General features: G+C 42.6%; 1 protein-coding gene across 1 annotated transcript; it reads left to right on the top strand.

The window, feature by feature from the left end:
- Positions 1 to 13,333: 13,333 nt before the first annotated feature.
- svbp (small vasohibin binding protein) lies at positions 13,334 to 17,885 on the top strand. Its single transcript, XM_075461987.1, has 3 exons — positions 13,334 to 13,496; positions 16,252 to 16,384; positions 16,480 to 17,885. The coding sequence occupies exons 2-3, from the start codon at positions 16,271 to 16,273 to the stop codon at positions 16,564 to 16,566; spliced, it is 201 nt and encodes a 66-aa protein (XP_075318102.1). The 5' UTR covers positions 13,334 to 13,496; positions 16,252 to 16,270; the 3' UTR covers positions 16,567 to 17,885.
- The last annotated feature ends 3,500 nt before the right edge of the window (positions 17,886 to 21,385 follow it).

Genomic DNA, 21,385 nt, shown 5'->3' with positions numbered 1-21,385 from the left:
GGTGCAGACGATATAGATATATATACAGAATCTATCTATCTATCTATCTATCTATCTATCTATATATATATATATATATATAGATCTATATAAAAGGTTGGACCTCCCAAAACCTGCTCTCCAGTCATCGACCCACACAAACCCCTGATCAAGGATCTGTTGATGCTACTGCTACATGCTAAGTCATGGACAGAAACTGCGACATTTTTCAGTAAAACTGACCAACATGAATAACGGATTCATTCTCTGGAAAATCAATAACGGAGTGAAATAATGTTTTCAGTTCCACAATTGTGTGATGACAACAGCACAGAAATGTTATGACATCACAAAAGCAATATTCACAAGATGGAATGTCATAGATGACATCACAGCGATGTCATCAGTGACATCACCGTGATGTTATCATAGATGACATCACAGCGATGTTATCATAGATGACATCACAAAATGATATCTCCAGAGTTTATAAATAGAACCCCCTCCTCAAGATGTATACTAGCTTGCCTGCTTGCTTGCCCGCTTGTTCGCCCGCTTAGTTGTAGCTTGCTCGCACGCTTGAGCTCGCCCGCTTGCTCGCCCGCTTGCTCGCCCGCTTGCTCGCCCGCATGGTCGCCCGCTTGAGCTCGCCCGCTTGGTTGCCCGCTTGCTTGCCCGCTTGTTCGCCTGCTTTGCTTGCACGCTTTGCCGCTTGTTCGCCCGCTTGCTCGCTCGCTCGCTCACTACTTGTTAGTAATTTGTCCTAACAAGTAGACCTTACGTGATCGAGATTCATGCTGCACAATCTTTCCAACAGTCATGGTATCTCTTTTGTTAGTAACAGTTAGTAAGATGGCGCCAGTGTGTGAGGCGCTCCGTCAGCCGTTCCCACTTTTGTGTGTTTTTATACTGTTTGTACTATGTGTTGCACATCATGTTGACTGCCTGACGGTGTATAGTCGCCAAACGTTGCTTGAACTGAGAATTTCCGCCAAAGATCGGCGCAATTCAGATCGCGATGGCCATCAAAATCTGCCTCCTTTCCATTCCATTAAAAAGCAGGCAGCATAAAGTTAAACCAGAGCCCTGGTTGAATGAAACAACTCGCACTGCGATACAGGTGTGTCGCAGAGCTGAGCGCAAGTGGAATAAGGATAAACTGGAAGTGTCTCTGCAAATATTGGGTGACTGTTGGCGTCGATATCAGTCCTCTGTGAAAGAGGCCAAAAGAAAATATTTCTCTGATCTTATTGCTTCAAATTCCCACAAACCTCGTGTGTTGTTTGAAGTGTTAAATTCTGAGTTTTCTGAGTGTTTTATTTGACATTTTGTACTGGATGTTCGTTGATATTACTCCGCCACCGCTAAGAAAATAGTGCGAGCGTGAACGAGCTGCCAAATGAAACACAACAGAAGCAACTTTTCGCAACGAAATTTGATTTGGATTACCAGTGCACACCAGTAACCACTCCGGTGAGTTGATTATTTTGAAAACGGACGTTTATTGTGCTTTTACGGACCTTTTTGGACATGCGCATGACTTGCCATTCTGAAGCAGGTTGAGATGAATCAAAATTAGGCAAATACCGGAGACAGCAGTAAACATCAAAAAAGCAGTGAGGGGGGTTCTAAAACATTGCAGACGACTCAGAAAAGAGGCTTAATGTTGAAAATACCGCAGTTCCCCTTTAAGAGACTCTCTTTGGGCATCGATTGAACCCCTAAAAGCACTTCAGAACCAGTCAGAAGTACACACTTTTCTGGTTCACAAACTTCTCTAGCGTTGCTTCAACAAACATTTGTGGGTGTCTGTGAAGTTTTAACGACACGAGTGGTTGAACAAGACAAATTTCCATTCACGCCAACAGGATTTTTTGAGGTGGACCTGAGGGCTACAACCTGTGAAAAGACACGAAGCAGCTGCAAATGAAAACACGAGTGCTGATGTGAACTGTACGTACAGAAAACACAAAGGGCCGGCACAGAAGCCTGTGACAGGGGAAGTGAATGTCATGTAATTAAACATAAAACATATAGTTTAGCTAAGTATCTGATAACTTACACGATGAATAAAATTTCACTCCTTCGGTTGCCATGGCAACGTGTCAACACTCCATTCTCCACTCCATTCGATGTCAATTGTTATTTACCCCACTGTCACCCGACTTTTTTCTCATTTCGATTCGACTTTCGCCGAAGACAAACTTCTTGGATTTCCGCTCACTCTCATTGAAACAGAAAGCCTCGTTATTTTCTAACTGTTTCACTTACTGATTGAGTCAAACAGTCAAGACAGCCCCTCAGGCATCGCCAACATTACAGGCACGACTACAGGAGAGGACAAACTCAGAAATGGACATGAAGAAACCATTGAAGGACCGAAAGGATCCTTCTGCTGAAGGACTGGCAGATACTTCTGACTAAAAGGATCCTTTTCTCTCTATCTCCTCAGCATTAAAGTTGGGAACCTGCGCACCCTGGTAGGTTTAAAGGCATCAAAGTGGACGGAGTTTTTTGGCATGGGACCTTCCCCAGGAGGCTGTTGGCGGTCCCTGTGCAAACCTCCTGTCGACAAACGGACAGGAGACATCCAGTGGAGGATCGTACATGGGGCCATAGCTACAAACAGGTATCTGGTGCACCTCGATCCTGGCACAGGGGATGGCTGTCCGTTCTGCTCTCGGTCAGAGACAGTCTACCACCTCTTTGTCCAATGTCCCAGACTGGAGGCGCTGCTCAGACAGCTGCAGAGGTGGTTTCAGGGGTTAGGTGAGGGTTTCTCCTCCAGCCTGTTCATCTTTGGGCCACATTATTGTGCAAGGAGGAAGGCTGTACTTCAGTTGATTAAAGGGATAATCCGGAGTAAAATGCACTTTAGATCAATTTACGGGATGTTGGGAGTACATACGTTGAGTTGACATCAAAATCATGTCATTCGGATGTGTTCTGAGAATTTCGATTTGAGAAAGTCGTTAGCCTGGAAGTGAGAGGGGCATATCATGTCACCGCTACAAAACGCTATTTTTATACCTCTTCTACAGCTCCAAACAACATAACACTTACTTGGTAGTGAGTAGAGGGTCCCTAAAGCCAAACCGAAGTGTCCCGAGGTCTTCATGTGGTCGGATATAGAGTCCAGAATGAATTTAATCAAGCCAGTACCTTTCCGGAAATGTAGCTGCTGCAGCTGCTGCTGAAGACCGTGGTGAAGTTGGTTTGATATTGGATATTCGACAGATATTCAAAATAAGGAAATAAGGTGTCTTTTTTTTCAAACCTGCTTTTAAACATGTATAGCACTTTGTGCTACATGTTAATGTATGAAAAGTGCTTTATAAATAAAGTTTGATTTGATTTTGACCAGAGGCCCTACGGGTGGGGCGAGAAGCCTGTCTGCGTCTGCGTCTTCTAGAATAGAAAAATACTTTATCCATCCCCCAATGGGGGAAATTTAAATGAGTCAAGTAGCTCAAAAAGAAATGATTAATATTTACAATGATTGTATATCAAAATATTATATAAAATACTAGATTCTCCAAAATGTTGGGTATGCATCATGAGGTTACTACTCATATTCAAACTACCCAAGATGCAACGTAACGTGACGTCGCTGATCGGCCTCACTTAGCATGTAGCAGTAGCATCAACAGATCCCTGATCAGGGTTTGTGAGTCCGGGACTGCAGAGCTGTAGCTTCAGCTTCAGACATTCAGGCAGGTTTACTCTGCAAAGATTCCCTTTCTTTCCTTCAGCTGCTTTGATGTTTTAAATCATCAGGCTTTTTCTCTTAACGATTCCCTGTTATATTTTGGTGGGATAGCAGCACACCCACTATGCGCTTGGTCATTACAAAGAGTGAAGCCACACTTGTGCTGACAGAGGAAGTGTGCTTATGGAAGATGAGCCAGATGCAGACAGATGTTTTCTACCTGTGGACACGTAATCAGAACCAGAATTTATTGCCAAGTAGGTTTGCACTTACAAGGAATCTGACTTGGTGTCGTTGGTGCAGACGATATAGATATATATACAGAATCTATCTATCTATCTATCTATCTATCTATCTATCTATCTATCTCTATATAGATAGATCTATATAAAAGGTTGGTCCTCCCAAAACCTGCTCTCCAGTCATCGACCCACACAAACCCCTGATCAAGGATCTGTTGATGCTACTGCTACATGCTAAGTCATGGACAGAAACTGCAACTTTTTTCAGTAAAACTGACCAACATGATGGATAACGGATTCATTCTCTGGAAAATCAATAACGGAGTGAAATAATGTTTTCAGTTCCACAATTGTGTGATGACAACAGCACAGAAATGTTATGACATCACAAAAGTAATATTCACAAGATGGAATGTCATAGATGACATCACAGCGATGTCATCAGTGACATCACCGTGATGTTATCATAGATGACATCACAGCGATGTTATCATAGATGACATCACAAAATGATATCTCCAGAGTTTATAAATAGAACCCCCTCCTCAAGATGTATACTAGCTTGCCTGCTTGCTTGCCCGCTTGTTCGCCCGCTTAGTTGTAGCTTGCTCGCACGCTTGAGCTCGCCCGCTTGCTCGCCCGCTTGCTCGCCCGCTTGCTCGCCCGCATGGTCGCCCGCTTGAGCTCGCCCGCTTGCTTGCCCGCTTGCTTGCCCGCTTGTTCGCCTGCTTTGCTTGCACGCTTTGCCGCTTGTTCGCCCGCTTGCTCGCTCGCTCGCTCACTACTTGTTAGTAATTTGTCCTAACAAGTAGACCTTACGTGATCGAGATTCATGCTGCACAATCTTTCCAACAGTCATGGTATCTCTTTTGTTAGTAACAGTTAGTAAGATGGCGCCAGTGTGTGAGGCGCTCCGTCAGCCGTTCCCACTTTTGTGTGTTTTTATACTGTTTGTACTATGTGTTGCACATCATGTTGACTGCCTGACGGTGTATAGTCGCCAAACGTTGCTTGAACTGAGAATTTCCGCCAAAGATCGGCGCAATTCAGATCGCGATGGCCATCAAAATCTGCCTCCTTTCCATTCCATTAAAAAGCAGGCAGCATAAAGTTAAACCAGAGCCCTGGTTGAATGAAACAACTCGCACTGCGAGACAGGTGTGTCGCAGAGCTGAGCGCAAGTGGAATAAGGATAAACTGGAAGTGTCTCTGCAAATATTGGGTGACTGTTGGCGTCGATATCAGTCCTCTGTGAAAGAGGCCAAAAGAAAATATTTCTCTGATCTTATTGCTTCAAATTCCCACAAACCTCGTGTGTTGTTTAAAGTGTTAAATTCTGAGTTTTCTGAGTGTTTTATTTGACATTTTGTACTGGATGTTCGTTGATATTACTCCGCCACCGCTAAGAAAATAATGCGAGCATGAACGAGCTGCCAAATAAAACACGACAGAAGCTACTTTTCGCAACGAAATTTGATATGGATTACCAGTGCACACCAGTAACCACTCCGATGAGTTGATTATTTTGAAAACGGACGTTTATGGTGCTTTTACGGACCTTTTTGGACATGCGCATGACTTGCCATTCTGAAGCAGGTTGAGATGAATCAAAATTAGGCAAATACCGGAGACAGCAGTAAACATCAAAAAAGCGGTGAGGGGGGTTCTAAAACATTGCAGACGACAAAGAAAAGAGGCTTAATGTTGAAAATACCGCAGTTCCCCTTTAAGAGGCTCTCTTTGGGCATCGATTGAACCCCTAAAAGCACTTCAGAACCAGTGAGAAGTACACACTTTTCTGGTTCAAAAACTTCTCTAGCGTTGCTTCAACAAACATTTGTGGGTGTCTGTGAAGTTTTAACGACACGAGTGGTTGAACAAGACAAATTTCCATTCACGCCAACAGGATTTTATGAGGTGGACCTGAGGGCTACAACCTGTGAAAAAAGACACGAAGCAGCTGCAAATGAAAACACGAGTGCTGATGTGAACTGTACGTACAGAAAAAACAAAGGGCCGGCACAGAAGCCTGTGACAGGGGAAGTGAATGTCATGTAATTAAACATGAAACATATAGTTTAGCTAAGTATCTGATAACTTACACGATGAATAAAATTTCACTCCTTCGGTTGCCATGGCAACGTGTCAACACTCCATTCTCCACTCCATTCGATGTCAATTCTTATTTACCCCACTGTCACCCGACTTTTTTCTCATTTCGATTCGACTTTCGCCGAAGACAAACTTCTTGGATTTCCGCTCACTCTCATTGAAACAGAAAGCCTCGTTATTTTCTAACTGTTTCACTTACTGATTGAGTCAAACAGTCAAGACAGCCCCTCAGGCATCGCCAACATTACAGGCACGACTACAGGAGAGGACAAACTCAGAAATGGACATGAAGAAACCATTGAAGGACCGAAAGGATCCTTCTGCTGAAGGACTGGCAGATACTTCTGACTAAAAGGATCCTTTTCTCTCTATCTCCTCAGCATTAAAGTTGGGAACCTGCGCACCCTGGTAGGTTTAAAGGCATCAAAGTGGACGGAGTTTTTTGGCATGGGACCTTCCCCGGGAGGCTGTTGACGGTCCCTGTACAAACCTCCTGTCGACAAACGGACAGGAGACATCCAGTGGAGGATCGTACATGGGGCCATAGCTACAAACAGGTATCTGGTGGACCTCGATCCTGGCACAGGGGATGGCTGTCCGTTCTGCCCTCAGTCAGAGACAGTCTACCACCTCTTTGTCCAATGTCCCAGACTGGAGGCGCTGTTCAGACAGCTGCAGAGGTGGTTTCAGGGGTTAGGTGAGGGTTTCTCCTCCAGCCTGTTCATCTTTGGGCCACATTATTGTGCAAGGAGGAAGGCTGTACTTCAGTTGATTAAAGGGATAATCCGGAGTAAAATGCACTTTAGATCAATTTACGGGATGTTGGGAGTACATACGTTGAGTTGACATCAAAATCATGTCATTTGGATGTGTTTTGAGAATTTCGATTTGACCGTTTTTAGCCAAAAGTCGTTAGCCTGGAAGTGAGAGAGGCATATCATGTCACCGCTACAAAATGCTATTTTTATACCTCTTCTACAGCTCCAAACAACACAACACTTACGTGGTAGTGAGTAGAGGGTCCCTAAAGCCAAACCGAAGTGTCCCGAGGTCTTCATGTGGTCGGATATAGAGTCCAGAATGAATTTAATCAAGCCAGTACCTTTCCGGAAATGTTGCTGCTGCACCTGCCGCTACAGACCGTGGTGAAGTTGGTTTGATATTGGATATTGGACAGATATTCAAAATAAGGAAATAAGGTGTCTTTTTTTTCAAACCTGCTTTTAAACATGTATAGCACTTTGTGCTACATGTTAATGTATGAAAAGTGCTTTATAAATAAAGTTTGATTTGATTTTGACCAGAGGCCCTACGGGTGGGGCGAGAAGCCTGTCTGCGTCTGCGTCTTCTAGAATAGAAAAATACTTTATCCATCCCCCAATGGGGGAAATTTAAATGAGTCAAGTAGCTCAAAAAGAAATGATTAATATTTACAATGATTGTATATCAAAATATTATATAAAATACTAGATTCTCCAAAATGTTGGGTATGCATCATGAGGTTACTACTCATATTCAAACTACCCAAGATGCAACGTAACGTGACGTCGCTGATCGGCCTCACTTAGCATGTAGCAGTAGCATCAACAGATCCCTGATCAGGGTTTGTGAGTCCGGGACTGCAGAGCTGTAGCTTCAGCTTCAGACATTCAGGCAGGTTTACTCTGCAAAGATTCCCTTTCTTTCCTTCAGCTGCTTTGATGTTTTAAATCATCAGGCTTTTTCTCTTAACGATTCCCTGTTATATTTTGGTGGGATAGCAGCACACCCACTATGCGCTTGGTCATTACAAAGAGTGACGCCACACTTGTGCTGACAGAGGAAGTGTGCTTATGGAAGATGAGCCAGATGCAGACAGATGTTTTCTACCTGTGGACACGTAATCAGAACCAGAATTTATTGCCAAGTAGGTTTGCACTTACAAGGAATCTGACTTGGTGTCATTGGTGCAGACGATATAGATATATATACAGAATCTATCTATCTATCTATCTATCTATCTATCTATCTATCTATCTATCTATCTATCTATCTATCTATCTCTATATAGATAGATCTATATAAAAGATTGGTCCTCCCAAAACCTGCTCTCCAGTCATCGACCCACACAAACCCCTGATCAAGGATCTGTTGATGCTACTGCTACATGCTAAGTCATGGACAGAAACTGCAACTTTTTTCAGTAAAACTGACCAACATGAATAACGGATTCATTCTCTGGAAAATCAATAACGGAGTGAAATAATGTTTTCAGTTCCACAATTGTGTGATGACAACAGCACAGAAATGTTATGACATCACAAAAGCAATATTCACAAGATGGAATGTCATAGATGACATCACAGCGATGTCATCAGTGACATCACAGTGATGTTATCATAGATGACATCACAGCGATGTTATCATAGATGACATCACAGCGATGTTATCATAGATGACATCACCGTGATGTTATCATAGATGACATCACAAAATGATATCTCCAGAGTTTATAAATAGAACCCCCTCCTCAAGATGTATACTAGCTTGCCTGCTTGCTTGCCCGCTTGTTCGCCCGCTTAGTTGTAGCTTGCTCGCACGCTTGAGCTCGCCCGCTTGCTCGCCCGCTTGCTCGCCCGCTTGCTCGCCCGCATGGTCGCCCGCTTGAGCTCGCCCGCTTGGTTGCCCGCTTGCTCGCCCGCTTGTTCGCCTGCTTTGCTCGCACGCTTTGCCGCTTGTTCGCCCGCTTGCTCGCTCGCTCGCTCACTACTTGTTAGTAATTTGTCCTAACAAGTAGACGTTACGTGATTGAGATTCATGCTGCACAATCTTTCCAACAGTCATGGTATCTCTTTCGTTAGTAACAGTTAGTAAGATGGGGGCCAGTGTGTGAGGCGCTCCGTCAGCCGTTCCGACTTTTGTGGGTTTTTATACTGTTTGTACTATGTGTTGCACATCATGTTGACTGCCTGACGGTGTATAGTCGCCAAACGTTGCTTGAACTGAGAATTTCCGCCAAAGATCGGCGCAATTCAGATCGCGATGGCCATCAAAATCTGCCTCCTTTCCATTCCATTAAAAAGCAGGCAGCATAAAGTTAAACCAGAGCCCTGGTTGAATGAAACAACTCGCACTGCGAGACAGGTGTGTCGCAGAGCTGAGCGCAAGTGGAATAAGGATAAACTGGAAGTGTCTCTGCAAATATTGGGTGACTGTTGGCGTCGATATCAGTCCTCTGTGAAAGAGGCCAAAAGAAAATATTTCTCTGATCTTATTGCTTCAAATTCCCACAAACCTCGTGTGTTGTTTAAAGTGTTAAATTCTGCTCTGAATGCACCACAGACTGTGGGAATTGAGCCCTCCCCTTCTGTGTGTGAAAACTTCTTGCATTTCTTCACTGCTAAGGTCACTTCCACCAGAGCACTTATTTCACCTCCTGCTTATGACCCGTCAGTGTCTGTTCCCTGTACTGCTGTGTTTGACTCCTTTGAGCCTGTATCCCTGGTTCTTGTGCAGGAGACTGTGGAGCACTCAAGACCATCAGGCTCTCCCAATGATCCTGTCCCCCCTCGACTTTTTAGGGAGGTTTTATCTACACAGCATCATCAATAGCAGCCTGTCCTCGGGAGTGGTTCCTGTACTTTTGAAACATGCAGTGGTACAGCCACTGATTTAAAAAACCTGGTCTGGATCCTGCTGTCATGGCCAATTTTAGGCCCATTTCCAAATTGTCCTTCCTTTCTAAAGTTTTAGAAAAGATTGTTTACTGTCAGCTCATGGACTTTCTAAATGAACACAATGTGCTTGAAATTTTCCAATCTGGTTTTAAAACATTGCACAGCACTGAATCAGCGCTTTTAAGAGTTTTTAACGATATATTTTTAGCCACTGACTCTGGTCACTGTGTTATTCTTGTACTGCTGGGTTTAACTGCAGCATTTGACACAGTAGATCATGACATTCTGATCTCTCGCCTGAAGCATTGGGTGGGCATCAGGGGCCCGGCGCTGGCATGGCTCAGGTCTTACCTGTCTCATCGGACGTTCTGTGTCAGCCTTGGTGACTCTGTGTCCTCTACTGCTCCTCTCTCTTACGGGGTCCCTCAGGGTTCTTGTTAGGCAGTTGTGTCTTATATCAAGTGTAATGAGATACTCAATGAGAAAAATATACTTGGTAAGATTTAGATTTTTTCCAGTGTACCTGCCAACGGTTAGGTTTTCGCATTCAAAGTGCAGCATTAGAACGGTTAAAGATCAACTTTTTCATGGTTTACACATGATATTTACGCAGGATATAGTATGATCTTGCAAAGTAGTGCTCGATATCAGCAGATTTTTTTTTTAAAACTGACACTGAGTTTTCATACGAAGGGAGAGAAAATAGGGCCAAGCGATTGAGAGGTCTGACTTTTTCCTGGAGAACGATTTTGTGATGCAAATGTATTACTCTGTTGAACGCATATTGTTTTGAGAAGCAAAACGCTTTATTTTTTAAACCCCAGCCAACTAGCCGGACTACCTTCATCAACACCAAAACGAGGCTGGAACTCTGCTCACAGGACGCAGCAGGGGGTAAGAAGATGTTCATAAATGATGTTGCTGATATGGGATGTCATACAGCTTCATGTCAAAAGAGGCGAACTATCCCTTTAATCCCTTCCAGATCTGGCGCGATGCTTCCCTCTTTCAAGCAAAAGCTCCTTCAATGTGACACTTTTATTCTAAAGACAAATGACCAACGACGAGACACAGTTCTTCCCCTTGAAGACTGAAGGCGTGCCATGAAAAACTTTCAGGATCCCTTTCAGCCTCAGTGGGTTAGTAATAGTATTGTTGCTCACGTGCACACTGGCTCAACACATGCTCAGAGTCAAACAGGCAGATGACAGGGACGCCTCTCTGGGGTTTTTAGGGGCCACGTGCCATGGCGCTCTGACCCCTGAGTCCCTCTGGGGAGGCCCTAACACCCACTCCAGCCCTTCTCCTCCACTACATTAAGCTCCACTCAGAAGTCATCACGGCGCCGTGTTTAACATTCGATCTGAAGAGGAGTCCAGACAGCCGTGTTTCGCCTCATAAAAACGGGCCGACTGTCCAGCTGGTCTCCCGCAGGACGCTCAAAGCACCCATGTGTGTGTTTCGTAGTCCTGCCTTTAAGAATGTTTCTTCCCCTCTGTTCAACCACTGCTGACTTCATAGGTTAAGTGTTAAGGCGGAATTATAGTCATTGCGTCGCTCACGGCGCGGCCGACCCGTGACGTCAAAATGGTGTTTCAGGCCTGGCGCTTGCCTTTAAAAGGCGGCGCAGCGCGTTGTTGTGCACAGGTCGATTTTTGTAACTTGGCCGATAACGACAAACCGGATGGACCAATCAGAGACCAGGCTCAGTCAGGAGGTGCGTTTGTACAGGCAGCTGTACGACACTGCAGGGAAACAGCACAGGGAGCAACGTAAACTCCCAAATCTGGTGGACAAAGATTGGCAGAACTTTGGGGAAAGAGGGAGAGTTCTGTAAGAATGTGTGGAAGAAGCTACGGGACAGATACGTGAAGGCAAAGAAGAGGGCAGAGACTCCAAGTGGTGATGCCGGGGGCTTCAGACCTTCATCTCTTTTAACTGAATTAAAAAATTTAAATTCTCCAGATACTGCAGCAGCATCATTGATGACAGTGTTCCTGCTCTTCATTGTTTTCTTCTCCACTTTCTTCATTGTAGAGTAGCGGTAACCTTCAGGTAGCAGCGACACCTCTGTGACGGAGAAGATTGCAACTGCTGGTGCATCGACTCGCACCACCGTATATAGCCGGCACAAAATCGTGACGTCATCAACACCGCTCCGCCTAGCAAGACGCAGCAACCATGCTAGAGCCTTTACGCATCCTCCTATTAGGGATAACGCTTTCCTGCGTGGTCAGTAGGGCTGTAGCGATACACAAATCTCACGATACGATATGATACGATTCAGCCAAAAATTCGATACGATTCGATACACTTACATCATTTTCTGAAAAAAAGGGACGGTGTGATTTGACATGAATCGTCGCTGATTTAACGGCCGCTGAATCCCAAACTTAGGCTCTAAACCTGACACATAACAACTCGCAGACAAAAAGAGCTTTTTTGAATCCGTCAGCTGTCTCAGCTGTAAGAGGCTGATGAATGTGATTCAGTCAAAAAGAATGAACTTGTCTTATTTTCTGAGAAAGTAATGCTCCTCAGACGGCCTGCAGGATACGGAGTAACGTCATCCCTTCATGGTAGTGATTGGATTGGTTCTGAATACATCGTAGCCCCGATCGCTACAATGGGAACAGATAGACAAGCTACTTTTGGCTCAAATAAATGGCAAAAACCGAATGAAAGCAGGTAAAAATAAGATGGCAAAGCACTTTGGTTCTTGAAAGCTTGGACAGAAAGTATGGACGGTGACTTCTGGTTGGAGTTGCAAGTGATAAAAAGAGACATGAAAACTCCAGAGAAGAACCCCCGTCTGACCAAGGCTCAAATCCACATGTTTTCAGTTTTATTGACTTTCCTCACGGTGGGTTTCCACTTCTGGACTGAAAGCACACTTTGAGTGGTTTAATCATCTTAAATTGTTGTTATTTTATGTGTACAAAAGAGTACACACATTATATTATATTTTTAGCCCTTATATTATTTTATTCTTTTTACTTTTTGCGACAGAGTTCATTTTAGCTATTTCCTATTATTATTTTATTTTATCTATTTATTTATTTAATGTTCTTAGCCTTTGTAGTTTTATGTTCTTATTCCATATTCCCAGTGTTTCCTCGGTGGGGGCCGTCAGGCGGCACCTTTTTTTTACATCAATTGTATGCACATTCTATTTTTTTTTTTTTTTTTTTTTTAAGGAAACGCCATTATTTCCTGTAGGGAATGGTCTCTATAAAATAGAATGTGCATACAATTGGCTTTAAAAAAGGTGTGTGTGGTTGGTACTACATAGGAGAACTATTCTGCATTGGTTTGGAGTCACTAGGTCACATGGCTTGGGAGGTATTGGGGAAAAAAAGACACCTTATTTCCTTATTGTGAGTATCTGTCGAATATCCGAATATCCAATATCAAACCAACTTCACCACGGTGATGTTTGCTCCTACTTCCCATTTTCCAAGTGATGTGTGAAGAAACGATTAAGAGTAATCTTACTAAGTATCACTAATTTATTTAATCTTTATTGCATTGCATTTCATTTGACAACACTTGCTTGGGGTAATGTGTAGTTAATACAACAAAAGCCGAAGAAGAAGAAGCGGTGCCACGGCTCTACGCCGGACCCTTCGTTCCACGTTCCACTGGCCCACACGGATTTGTTTACTGGTGACACCTTGATTTCAGCTGTTTCGGCTAGTAGCTACCAGTAGCTACCTACAGCCAATTTCGAGCTTGACACAATATAACTTGCTATTTTGTTGCTCTCTTTGACTTTCCTAAATTGTTACATTATCCCGGGTAAGTTCGCCATTAACTTAACTTAACTAATGTTTATTTCTGAATGACAACACTTGTTGTTAGCTAACCTCTGGCGTGGAGCACCGTTTTCCACTATCGATATTATTGTTTGTAATAATTTTGTGTCCCAAGTGTTACTTTTATTCTGTCCGCTAAGATTTAAACATTAAATTTGTTCGCATGTTCCGCTCCAATTAATGATGAGAATGATGTACTTTTACTACATTAGCTTGTATTCTTGGTTAATAGAGATTATTTGACAACTGTTAGACTGTCCCACATCCGAGTATATAATAAATTGACTTGTTACACCGGAAAACTCTTTTATTCAGTCATGTTATGGCTGACAAAGCAGCAAATCACATTTGAGAAGCTTTAATAAGAACTTGACCATTCGTTGGATTTTTTTTCAGCAAGCTAATGCTGAAGCGAACTTAAATGTTGGAACAAAATGGCAATCGTCCAACAGATTAGCCTTTTTTTTTTTTTGCCACATTAGGACAAAACAGCAGATCCATCAGAGGTTTGGCCAGAATGGCATGTGTGGGGGGGCAGTTAGCTCATCTGGGGGGGCAGAAAACAATACCTGAAAAAAATCGGTAGTAAACCACAACTACAACTTCAAGCATAATAATAATAATAATAATAAATAATAATAGTAATAATTCAATACGGTAATGAAGATATGGTCACACTAGCATAAATCATGACCGTCAATTTTGTTAACAGTGTGGAAGTTTTTTTTTGTTTGTTTGTTTGTTTGTTTTGTAAAGAAATGTAGAACAGCCAACTCCAGCTTTCTATTACCTTCATTAAGTCTACATTTCAGATCATTATATACAACAAAAACATCCGAAAATGTGAAAATCGCCTTTTTTTCAGCAGCAAGGGTTTAAAGTGATACTCCGGAGTAGATTCACCCTGGGGTCATTTGAACCATGATATCCAGCCCAGTATCCCACCCGAAGTTTTTTCGATATTGGCTGAACATCAGCTGAGTTACTGAGTTATCCCGAATAGCTTCGTACAAGCGCTAACGGACCCTGGCAGTATCTCCAAAATTACCACACTAAAATCACATGCTATGACACCAAACTTCTACAGGAGTACAAATATGGTCTGTACTCACAAAACAATGCATTTGGAAGTTTGAAAATAGTCCAGGAGTTTATTATTATCAACACAAGCCTGATAGCTTCTCTGCTGCTAAAGCTGCGTCAACGTCATTTCTGGAGCTTCAAAGTAAGATGAGGGTTGATCTACTACTGTAGACAACAAAGTAAGGCTGCTCAATTTCTCCATTGATAAAATAATTTCACAACTCTACAACATAAAAATTCATAAAAAAAAAATGTAGAATATAGCATATACTTTGTTGTCTACAGTAGTAGATCAACCCTCATCTTACTTTGAAGCTCCAGAAGTGACGTCGACGCAGCTTTAGCAGCAGAAAAGCTATCAGGCTTGTGTTGATAATAATTAACTCCTGGACTATGTACAAACTTCCAAATGCATCGCTTTATGAGTACAGACCATATTTGTACTACTGTAGAAGTTTGGTGTCATGGCATGTGATTTTAGTGTGGTAATTTTGGAGATACGGACCAGGATCCATTTACCCTTGTACTAAGCTATTCGGGAAAACTCAGTAACTCAGCTGATGTTCAGCCAATATCGAAAAAACTGCGGGTGGGCTACTTGGCTGGATATCACGGTTCAAATGACCCCAGGTTGAATCTACTCCGGAGTATCACTTTAAGGTTACGGGGGGGCGACACGATAACAAAAAAAATAAATAAAGCTATAAAGTTTGCAGACATGCTTTTTTTAAATCACCACCTGCATTTATTCTATCAATACAAGACACAAACAGAGATAGTAAATCGTGGCCAGTTTTCTTTGGATGGACAGGGCATTTCTCAGGGGGGCAGGACTTGTTCCTGGGGGGGCAGTGCCCCCCCCCGTAGCCACGCCCCTGAGATCCATGCATCCATCCATGCTCTCTTTTGCATAACACGGTTTCTCTGAGCTATTCCAATTATCAAGCATACGACCTTAAACCTTTCAGGCCTAGTCAGGGGCGTAGCACCAAATTTGGGGCCCCAGGAACAACCACTACCATGCATATTTGAACCAACATCGACCCTATGTTAAGCTTTTGGGACACTTGTATAGGCTAATAGTTATTATGAAAATAAATACATTTAAAACAAATATGGCTTCTATATCACAATCACGTGGTAGCCAACAAAATGAGAGATTATTTTTTAATTATTTGACTTCGGCTGCTATCACAGTGGTGTGCAACGGAATGGGATAATCAGTTACTGTAGGCTGTCATTTTGACATTTGGGCTCACCTTTCTTGGGAAAGAAATCAGTCAGCAGTTGCTTTCCTTCATTTTGTTTCCTCTGTCTCTCTTGCCTTTCTTTTCTTTTCTGAAAGCCTGATTTTTATTTTTATTTTTTGGATGACATCTTTCATGTGCCGGCTGCTGCGTTTAATGCCTAAGAATGAAGTGAGTGAATTTATTGCGCATGTACAATCAAAAGTCCGCCAGAAGGCGGACTAAACCAATGCGCACTGATAATGGGGGTGTCTGATATAGATTATAGCCTGTTTGCAGGCTGGGATATACATTTCAACAGATGTATTTCCAGAGAACATTGGATTTGCATAAATTACCAACTTATGTTGACATTATTTAAAAAATGATGTCTGACTTTTCCCCCCTGTTTGACGCCGCTGGGCCTAGTGAGTGAGAGGCTGTCGCCATGGAGCCCGCCTGCCGTAAGGACAAACCAAAGCTGAACTCCACTCCGACCAGAGGAGACCGTGCCAAGCAGAAGACGGCCCAGCACGAGCTCAAACAGCGACAGAGAGCAGAGGTGAGCAGCGTACCTGCTTTTCTTTTTCAGTCCGCCTACCGACGGTCGTAGAAGCGTTCTTGCACGATGTGTCATCGACTCTGTCTGATTTACAGATATATGCTCTGAACAAAGTGATGACGGAGTTGGAGCAGCAGCAGTTTGAGGCGTTTTGTAAGCAGATGCAGTCACAAGGAGAATGACGACGGTGCCGCCTGCTCTGCCTCCTTCTTTTACATGGACCAGAGTGCGTTACCGTCGGAAAACACACTGTTACACACTCTCTTGCACTGTGACGGACTTTTAACCACTCATTTGTACCCGGATATATTTGTGGCGCTGATGTTGAACTCTGATCTTTGATAATCTCAGATTCCTGACTGTGTTGCATGATGACCTAAACCAGCTGTTAACTCTAAGAGAGGAGTAGCGTATAGACCTTTCCTAATCTTTAAACATCAATATTTGCTTCATTAATGTGAAGTTTAGTGTTGGTTTTAACCAGTTAAAGCTCTTCAGGTCAAACTAAATAGCACCAGAGTGAGAATGGGGGTCTACATACGACCCCTCAGCAGCTCAAAGACTTCAAAACAGGCATTTTATCATCTACTGTCCAATTTTTTTTCAGTACACATACTGAGGCCAGATTTGTTTTGTTTTTTTCTTAAATGAGCTTATTGGAAAAAAGATGGAGTCTGATAGTTGTAACTGACTTTGTGAGATACCCGCTGTGAATGCTGACAGTGAATTGAGAGAAACAGCTCTGCGTCAGCACTGTCGGGGTCGACAGTTTCAGTCGACACAAAATGAGTCAAAGAGATCCCATTTTATTTCAAACACTGTTACCTGCTTTCTTAGACAGCATATCTGAGTTTACTTTAAACAGGACAAACCAAATGTACAATGTAAAGACTGTGTCAGTACTTGTTTAATCTGCATACATGCATTTTCAGGTCAAAGTTGAGGTTTGCCGCTGTGTCTGTAGGGTACTGTAAATGACCAGGTTATTTATTAACTAAAGCATTATCTTTTTTTGGGGGGGGTAAACAGTTGTTAAACCTACGTCCTTACATCTAACGCTCCAAAATTCAAAACAAAGTCGCTACTTTTTATGCTGAGGATGTTGTAACTGTTGTAAATTCAGCACGATCTCTTACAATTAAACTTTAAGGTGCTTAAAAGGTAGGAAGGAAAAGCTTTCACTGTGTGTTTTCAGCTGTAATTCCACCTTACTGGATGCTTACTGGATGCTTCACTCTGCAACAGAAAGTCCAATGTTATCCGCCCCACAGTATTTGTCTAAAGTTAGAGAAATGTGCACTGATCAGCCGCAGCATTAGATTTACTGTCGGGTGAAGTGGCCGAAACTTTGTGTCCTGGCATTTACGTGGGTATTACTTCGACATGTACCAAAAAGCACTGTTGCAGGGCAAGCACAACAGACCAGATCAGCGAACCCCACAACCCTCAGGACCCTTAAAGGGATAGTTCGCCTCTTTTGACATGAAGCTGTGTAACATCCCATATCAGCAACATCATTTATGAACATCTTCTTACCCCCTGCTGCGTCCTGTGAGCAGAGTTCCAGCCTCGTTTTGGTGCTGATGAAAGTAGTCCGGCTAGTTGGCTGGGGCTTAAAAAATAAAGCGTTTTGCTTTTCAAAACAACATGCGTTCAAAAGAGTAACACATTTGCATCACAAAATCGTCCCTCCAAAAAATGTCAGACCTCACAATCGCTTGGTGCTATTTTCTCTCCCTTTGTATCACTACAGGCTGTGCAGACCGAGCAGTAAACACTGTAACAGGTGCGGCTATCGCTAGGTGGCTGAACGCATTAATATGAAGGGAGAGAGAAAATAGCGCCAAGCAATTGTGAGGTCTGACTTTTTCTGGATGAACGATATTGTGATGCAAATGTATTACTCTTTTGAATGCATATTGTTTTGAGAAGCAAAACGCTTTATTTTTCTAGCCCCAGCCAACTAGCCGGACTACCTTCATCAACGCCAAAACGAGGCTGGAACTCTGCTCACAGGACGCAGCAGGGGGTAAGAAGATGTTCATAAATGATGTTGCTGATATGGGATGTCATACAGCTTCATGTCAAAAGAGGCGAACTATCCCTTTAAGATCTGATGCCAACGTCCTGGTGCAGGACACCCACACGAAGTCCTCTGTCCACGCTTTGGCAACATGAGGGGGGTGGGGCACGACATTGGGCAGTTGGCTTAATGTGCTGGCTGATCGACACCTTGTAAGCTTCTTGGAGAAATAGAGGCGACAGCTACAAAATCTGCCTCTAAGCTTCAGATTGACTGGGGACTGAGTTTTAAGCTGTCCTCTGCTAATCAGATGAGGAATTGCTAGAATACCTTAACACGCGCTGTTATAAATGATAATATTACGGTAAACGTTAGCTACGACCGGAGGGGTGCGGTTCAAAGAAACCCTCACAGTGGATATAAGTAAAGAAGTGGAATTTCAGTGATTTGTGAACAGAAGTGAAACTTTGTCCTGCTTTAAAGCACAGTGGCAGGTGATGCTTTAAAGTTGAAACGGCGCTCACACCTAACGCATCATCTGCTATGATCTGTGCATTTATTACTGCGTTTTATTTAACTGTCACAAACGTTGCAATCTAAACAATTGTGTGTGTTTTTTTAAAAACATGTCACAGACTTTTTATTGTGTTTTCCAAATTTGATTTCATGAAAATAAAGATTTTTTTTAAATATTTTGGATCATTTGATATATGAATTCATTTTTTTATATCTTTTTACCAACTTTTGCTCCACTTCTGAGAGCTGTAGAATTTCTTTCCAAACAATTCTTTCCATTTAAAAAAAATGTAGTGTAAAAGCATTTAAGACTAGCTGCTCACCCTAGCTTTACAAAGAAAGTCCCGTCTTACTTTTCAGATGTATGAGTTCTACACGGTGATCAGTTCCCAGTTTAAACCTGCTGGGCTTTCCTGTGTGGAGTGTGCATGCTTAGGTTCTCTGGTTACTCCGGCTTCCTCCCACCCTCTAATAACATGCATGCATTAGTTTATTCTAAGTTGGCCTTAGGAGTGTGTGTTAGTCTCTGTGTAATAAAATCAAATTTATTTGTATAGCTCATTTCATGTACAAAACAATTCAAAGTGCTTTACATAAAATAAAAGCATTGCAGCAGGGAGTGGAAGAAGCATTAAAAATACATAAAAGAATATAAAGAGAATCAAATAAAATCATTTAAATGAATTTAAAAACAAGCAACAGTCCAGATAAGTAAAAAGATATCGTGCAGATTTCATGCATAGACACATGAGAAAAGAAATGTTTTTAACCTGGATTTTAAAAATGTCTCCATTTGGTGAAAGTTTAATCTCCACTGGCAGTTTGTTCCACTTGTTTGCAGCATAACAGCTAAATGCTGCTTCTCCATGTTTAGTCTGGACTCTGGACTGGACCAGCTGACCTGAGTCCTTGGATCTAAGAGCTCTGCTGGTGTAACGGGTGTGTATTTGGGCATGTAGGAAGAGGACTCAAGACGTTGCTTTTCTGTGTTTAATTTTCTGCAGAAGACATTAACAGAGGTTGTTAGCCTTATGTCTCTCCCTACACCTCTGCTCCCTCAGCAAAACACAACGGGACTGTCTGAGCTTTAAATTTTCTTTTGCAGAAGAACATTTTATAGAACAAAAAATAATACACGAGAAGAAAACGTTGCCACCTCGTGGCAAAATTAACACAAGAGCGTGGGGTGAAGTAACAAAACAGAAACAAAATTCATAACCCAAAAATGAAAAACACATACCTGCAGAAGACATTAACAGAGGTTGTTAGCCTTATGTCTCTCCCTACACCTCTGCTCCTAAACATATACACATAGAATGTTAAACACCGCCAGGAAGTGCAAACCAGCAACCTGATGCTAACCTAACGCATGGATAAATCGCGCCAAAACCGCGAACCTAAAAACATACATAAAACTTATATTAACGATAAAAAAATTAACACAAGACAGCTTGGTAACATAAAGTATATAACAGAGAATAATGTACAACAAATATTTAAATCATAAATGGCCAAATTTTCAAAGAAAATGACACGATGTCACTGCTGTATTTTCCCCACAACTTACCCTCAGCAAAACACAACGGGACTGTGAGGGCAGAGGGGAGGGGCTACAGAAGCCCAGGAGCAACAAAAAGGGCAGAGTGCAGGTGTGTAATTAACTCAGGGAAAATGTATAAAATAATGGTAATTGAATATAACTCGGAGATAAAATTCATAAATACTCAAAATAATCATGAAATGATAAATAAAACTTACAAATACGATTTGGAAATAACAAATAATAAAATGCATTTTTAACAACGTTACACTGGGTTTATATTCTCTGAACAGAGCGTTACAGTGATGGAGTCTGCTGGAGATGAATGCATGGATGAGTTTCTCCTGGTCTGTTTGGGAGAGGAAACCTTTAATTCTGTTGATGTTTCTGAGATGGTAAAAAGCTGCCTTGGTGACAGCTTGGTGTAGCCCTGTGATGACCTGTTCAGGATGTACTCTGCCTTTCGCCCATTAGCAGCTGGGATGGGCTCCAGCTCCCCCATCTCTGAGGACGATGAAGCAGGTACTGAAAATGGATGGATGGAGTTGTGAGTAGTTTTACAGACCCTCACCCCTGTAGTCCTTCGTGTTGTGACCCCTCGGAATTATCTTGGGATCCTTAAAAACAGGGTCTTTTTACGTAAACCAATTTCTACTTCATTCATTCAGATCCTCTCTCAGGCCATTATTGCCACTGTGTTGATTCTATACCCTCAAAGACTGTTCCAAATTATTTCAACCAAAATTTGAAAGTCTCTTGTGAATGAGAAGATTATTATCAGGTTCTTTAGGAATCCCAGTGCTGACATTCTGGGGGCCCAGAGGTCGAACCCCTCGTCCCTGAACTCACCACAGGGTAGAACTGAAGACTCATCTCCCAGATGGTCGACCTCTGTCCGTCAGCAAGTTCAGACGAATCGCTC

Source organism: Odontesthes bonariensis, chromosome 3, assembly GCF_027942865.1.
Source record: "Odontesthes bonariensis isolate fOdoBon6 chromosome 3, fOdoBon6.hap1, whole genome shotgun sequence".
Taxonomy (NCBI): Eukaryota; Metazoa; Chordata; class Actinopteri; order Atheriniformes; family Atherinopsidae; genus Odontesthes; species Odontesthes bonariensis.
The sequence above is the reverse complement of the archived record's forward strand: the minus strand, read 5'-3'. Positions and strand labels throughout refer to the sequence as shown.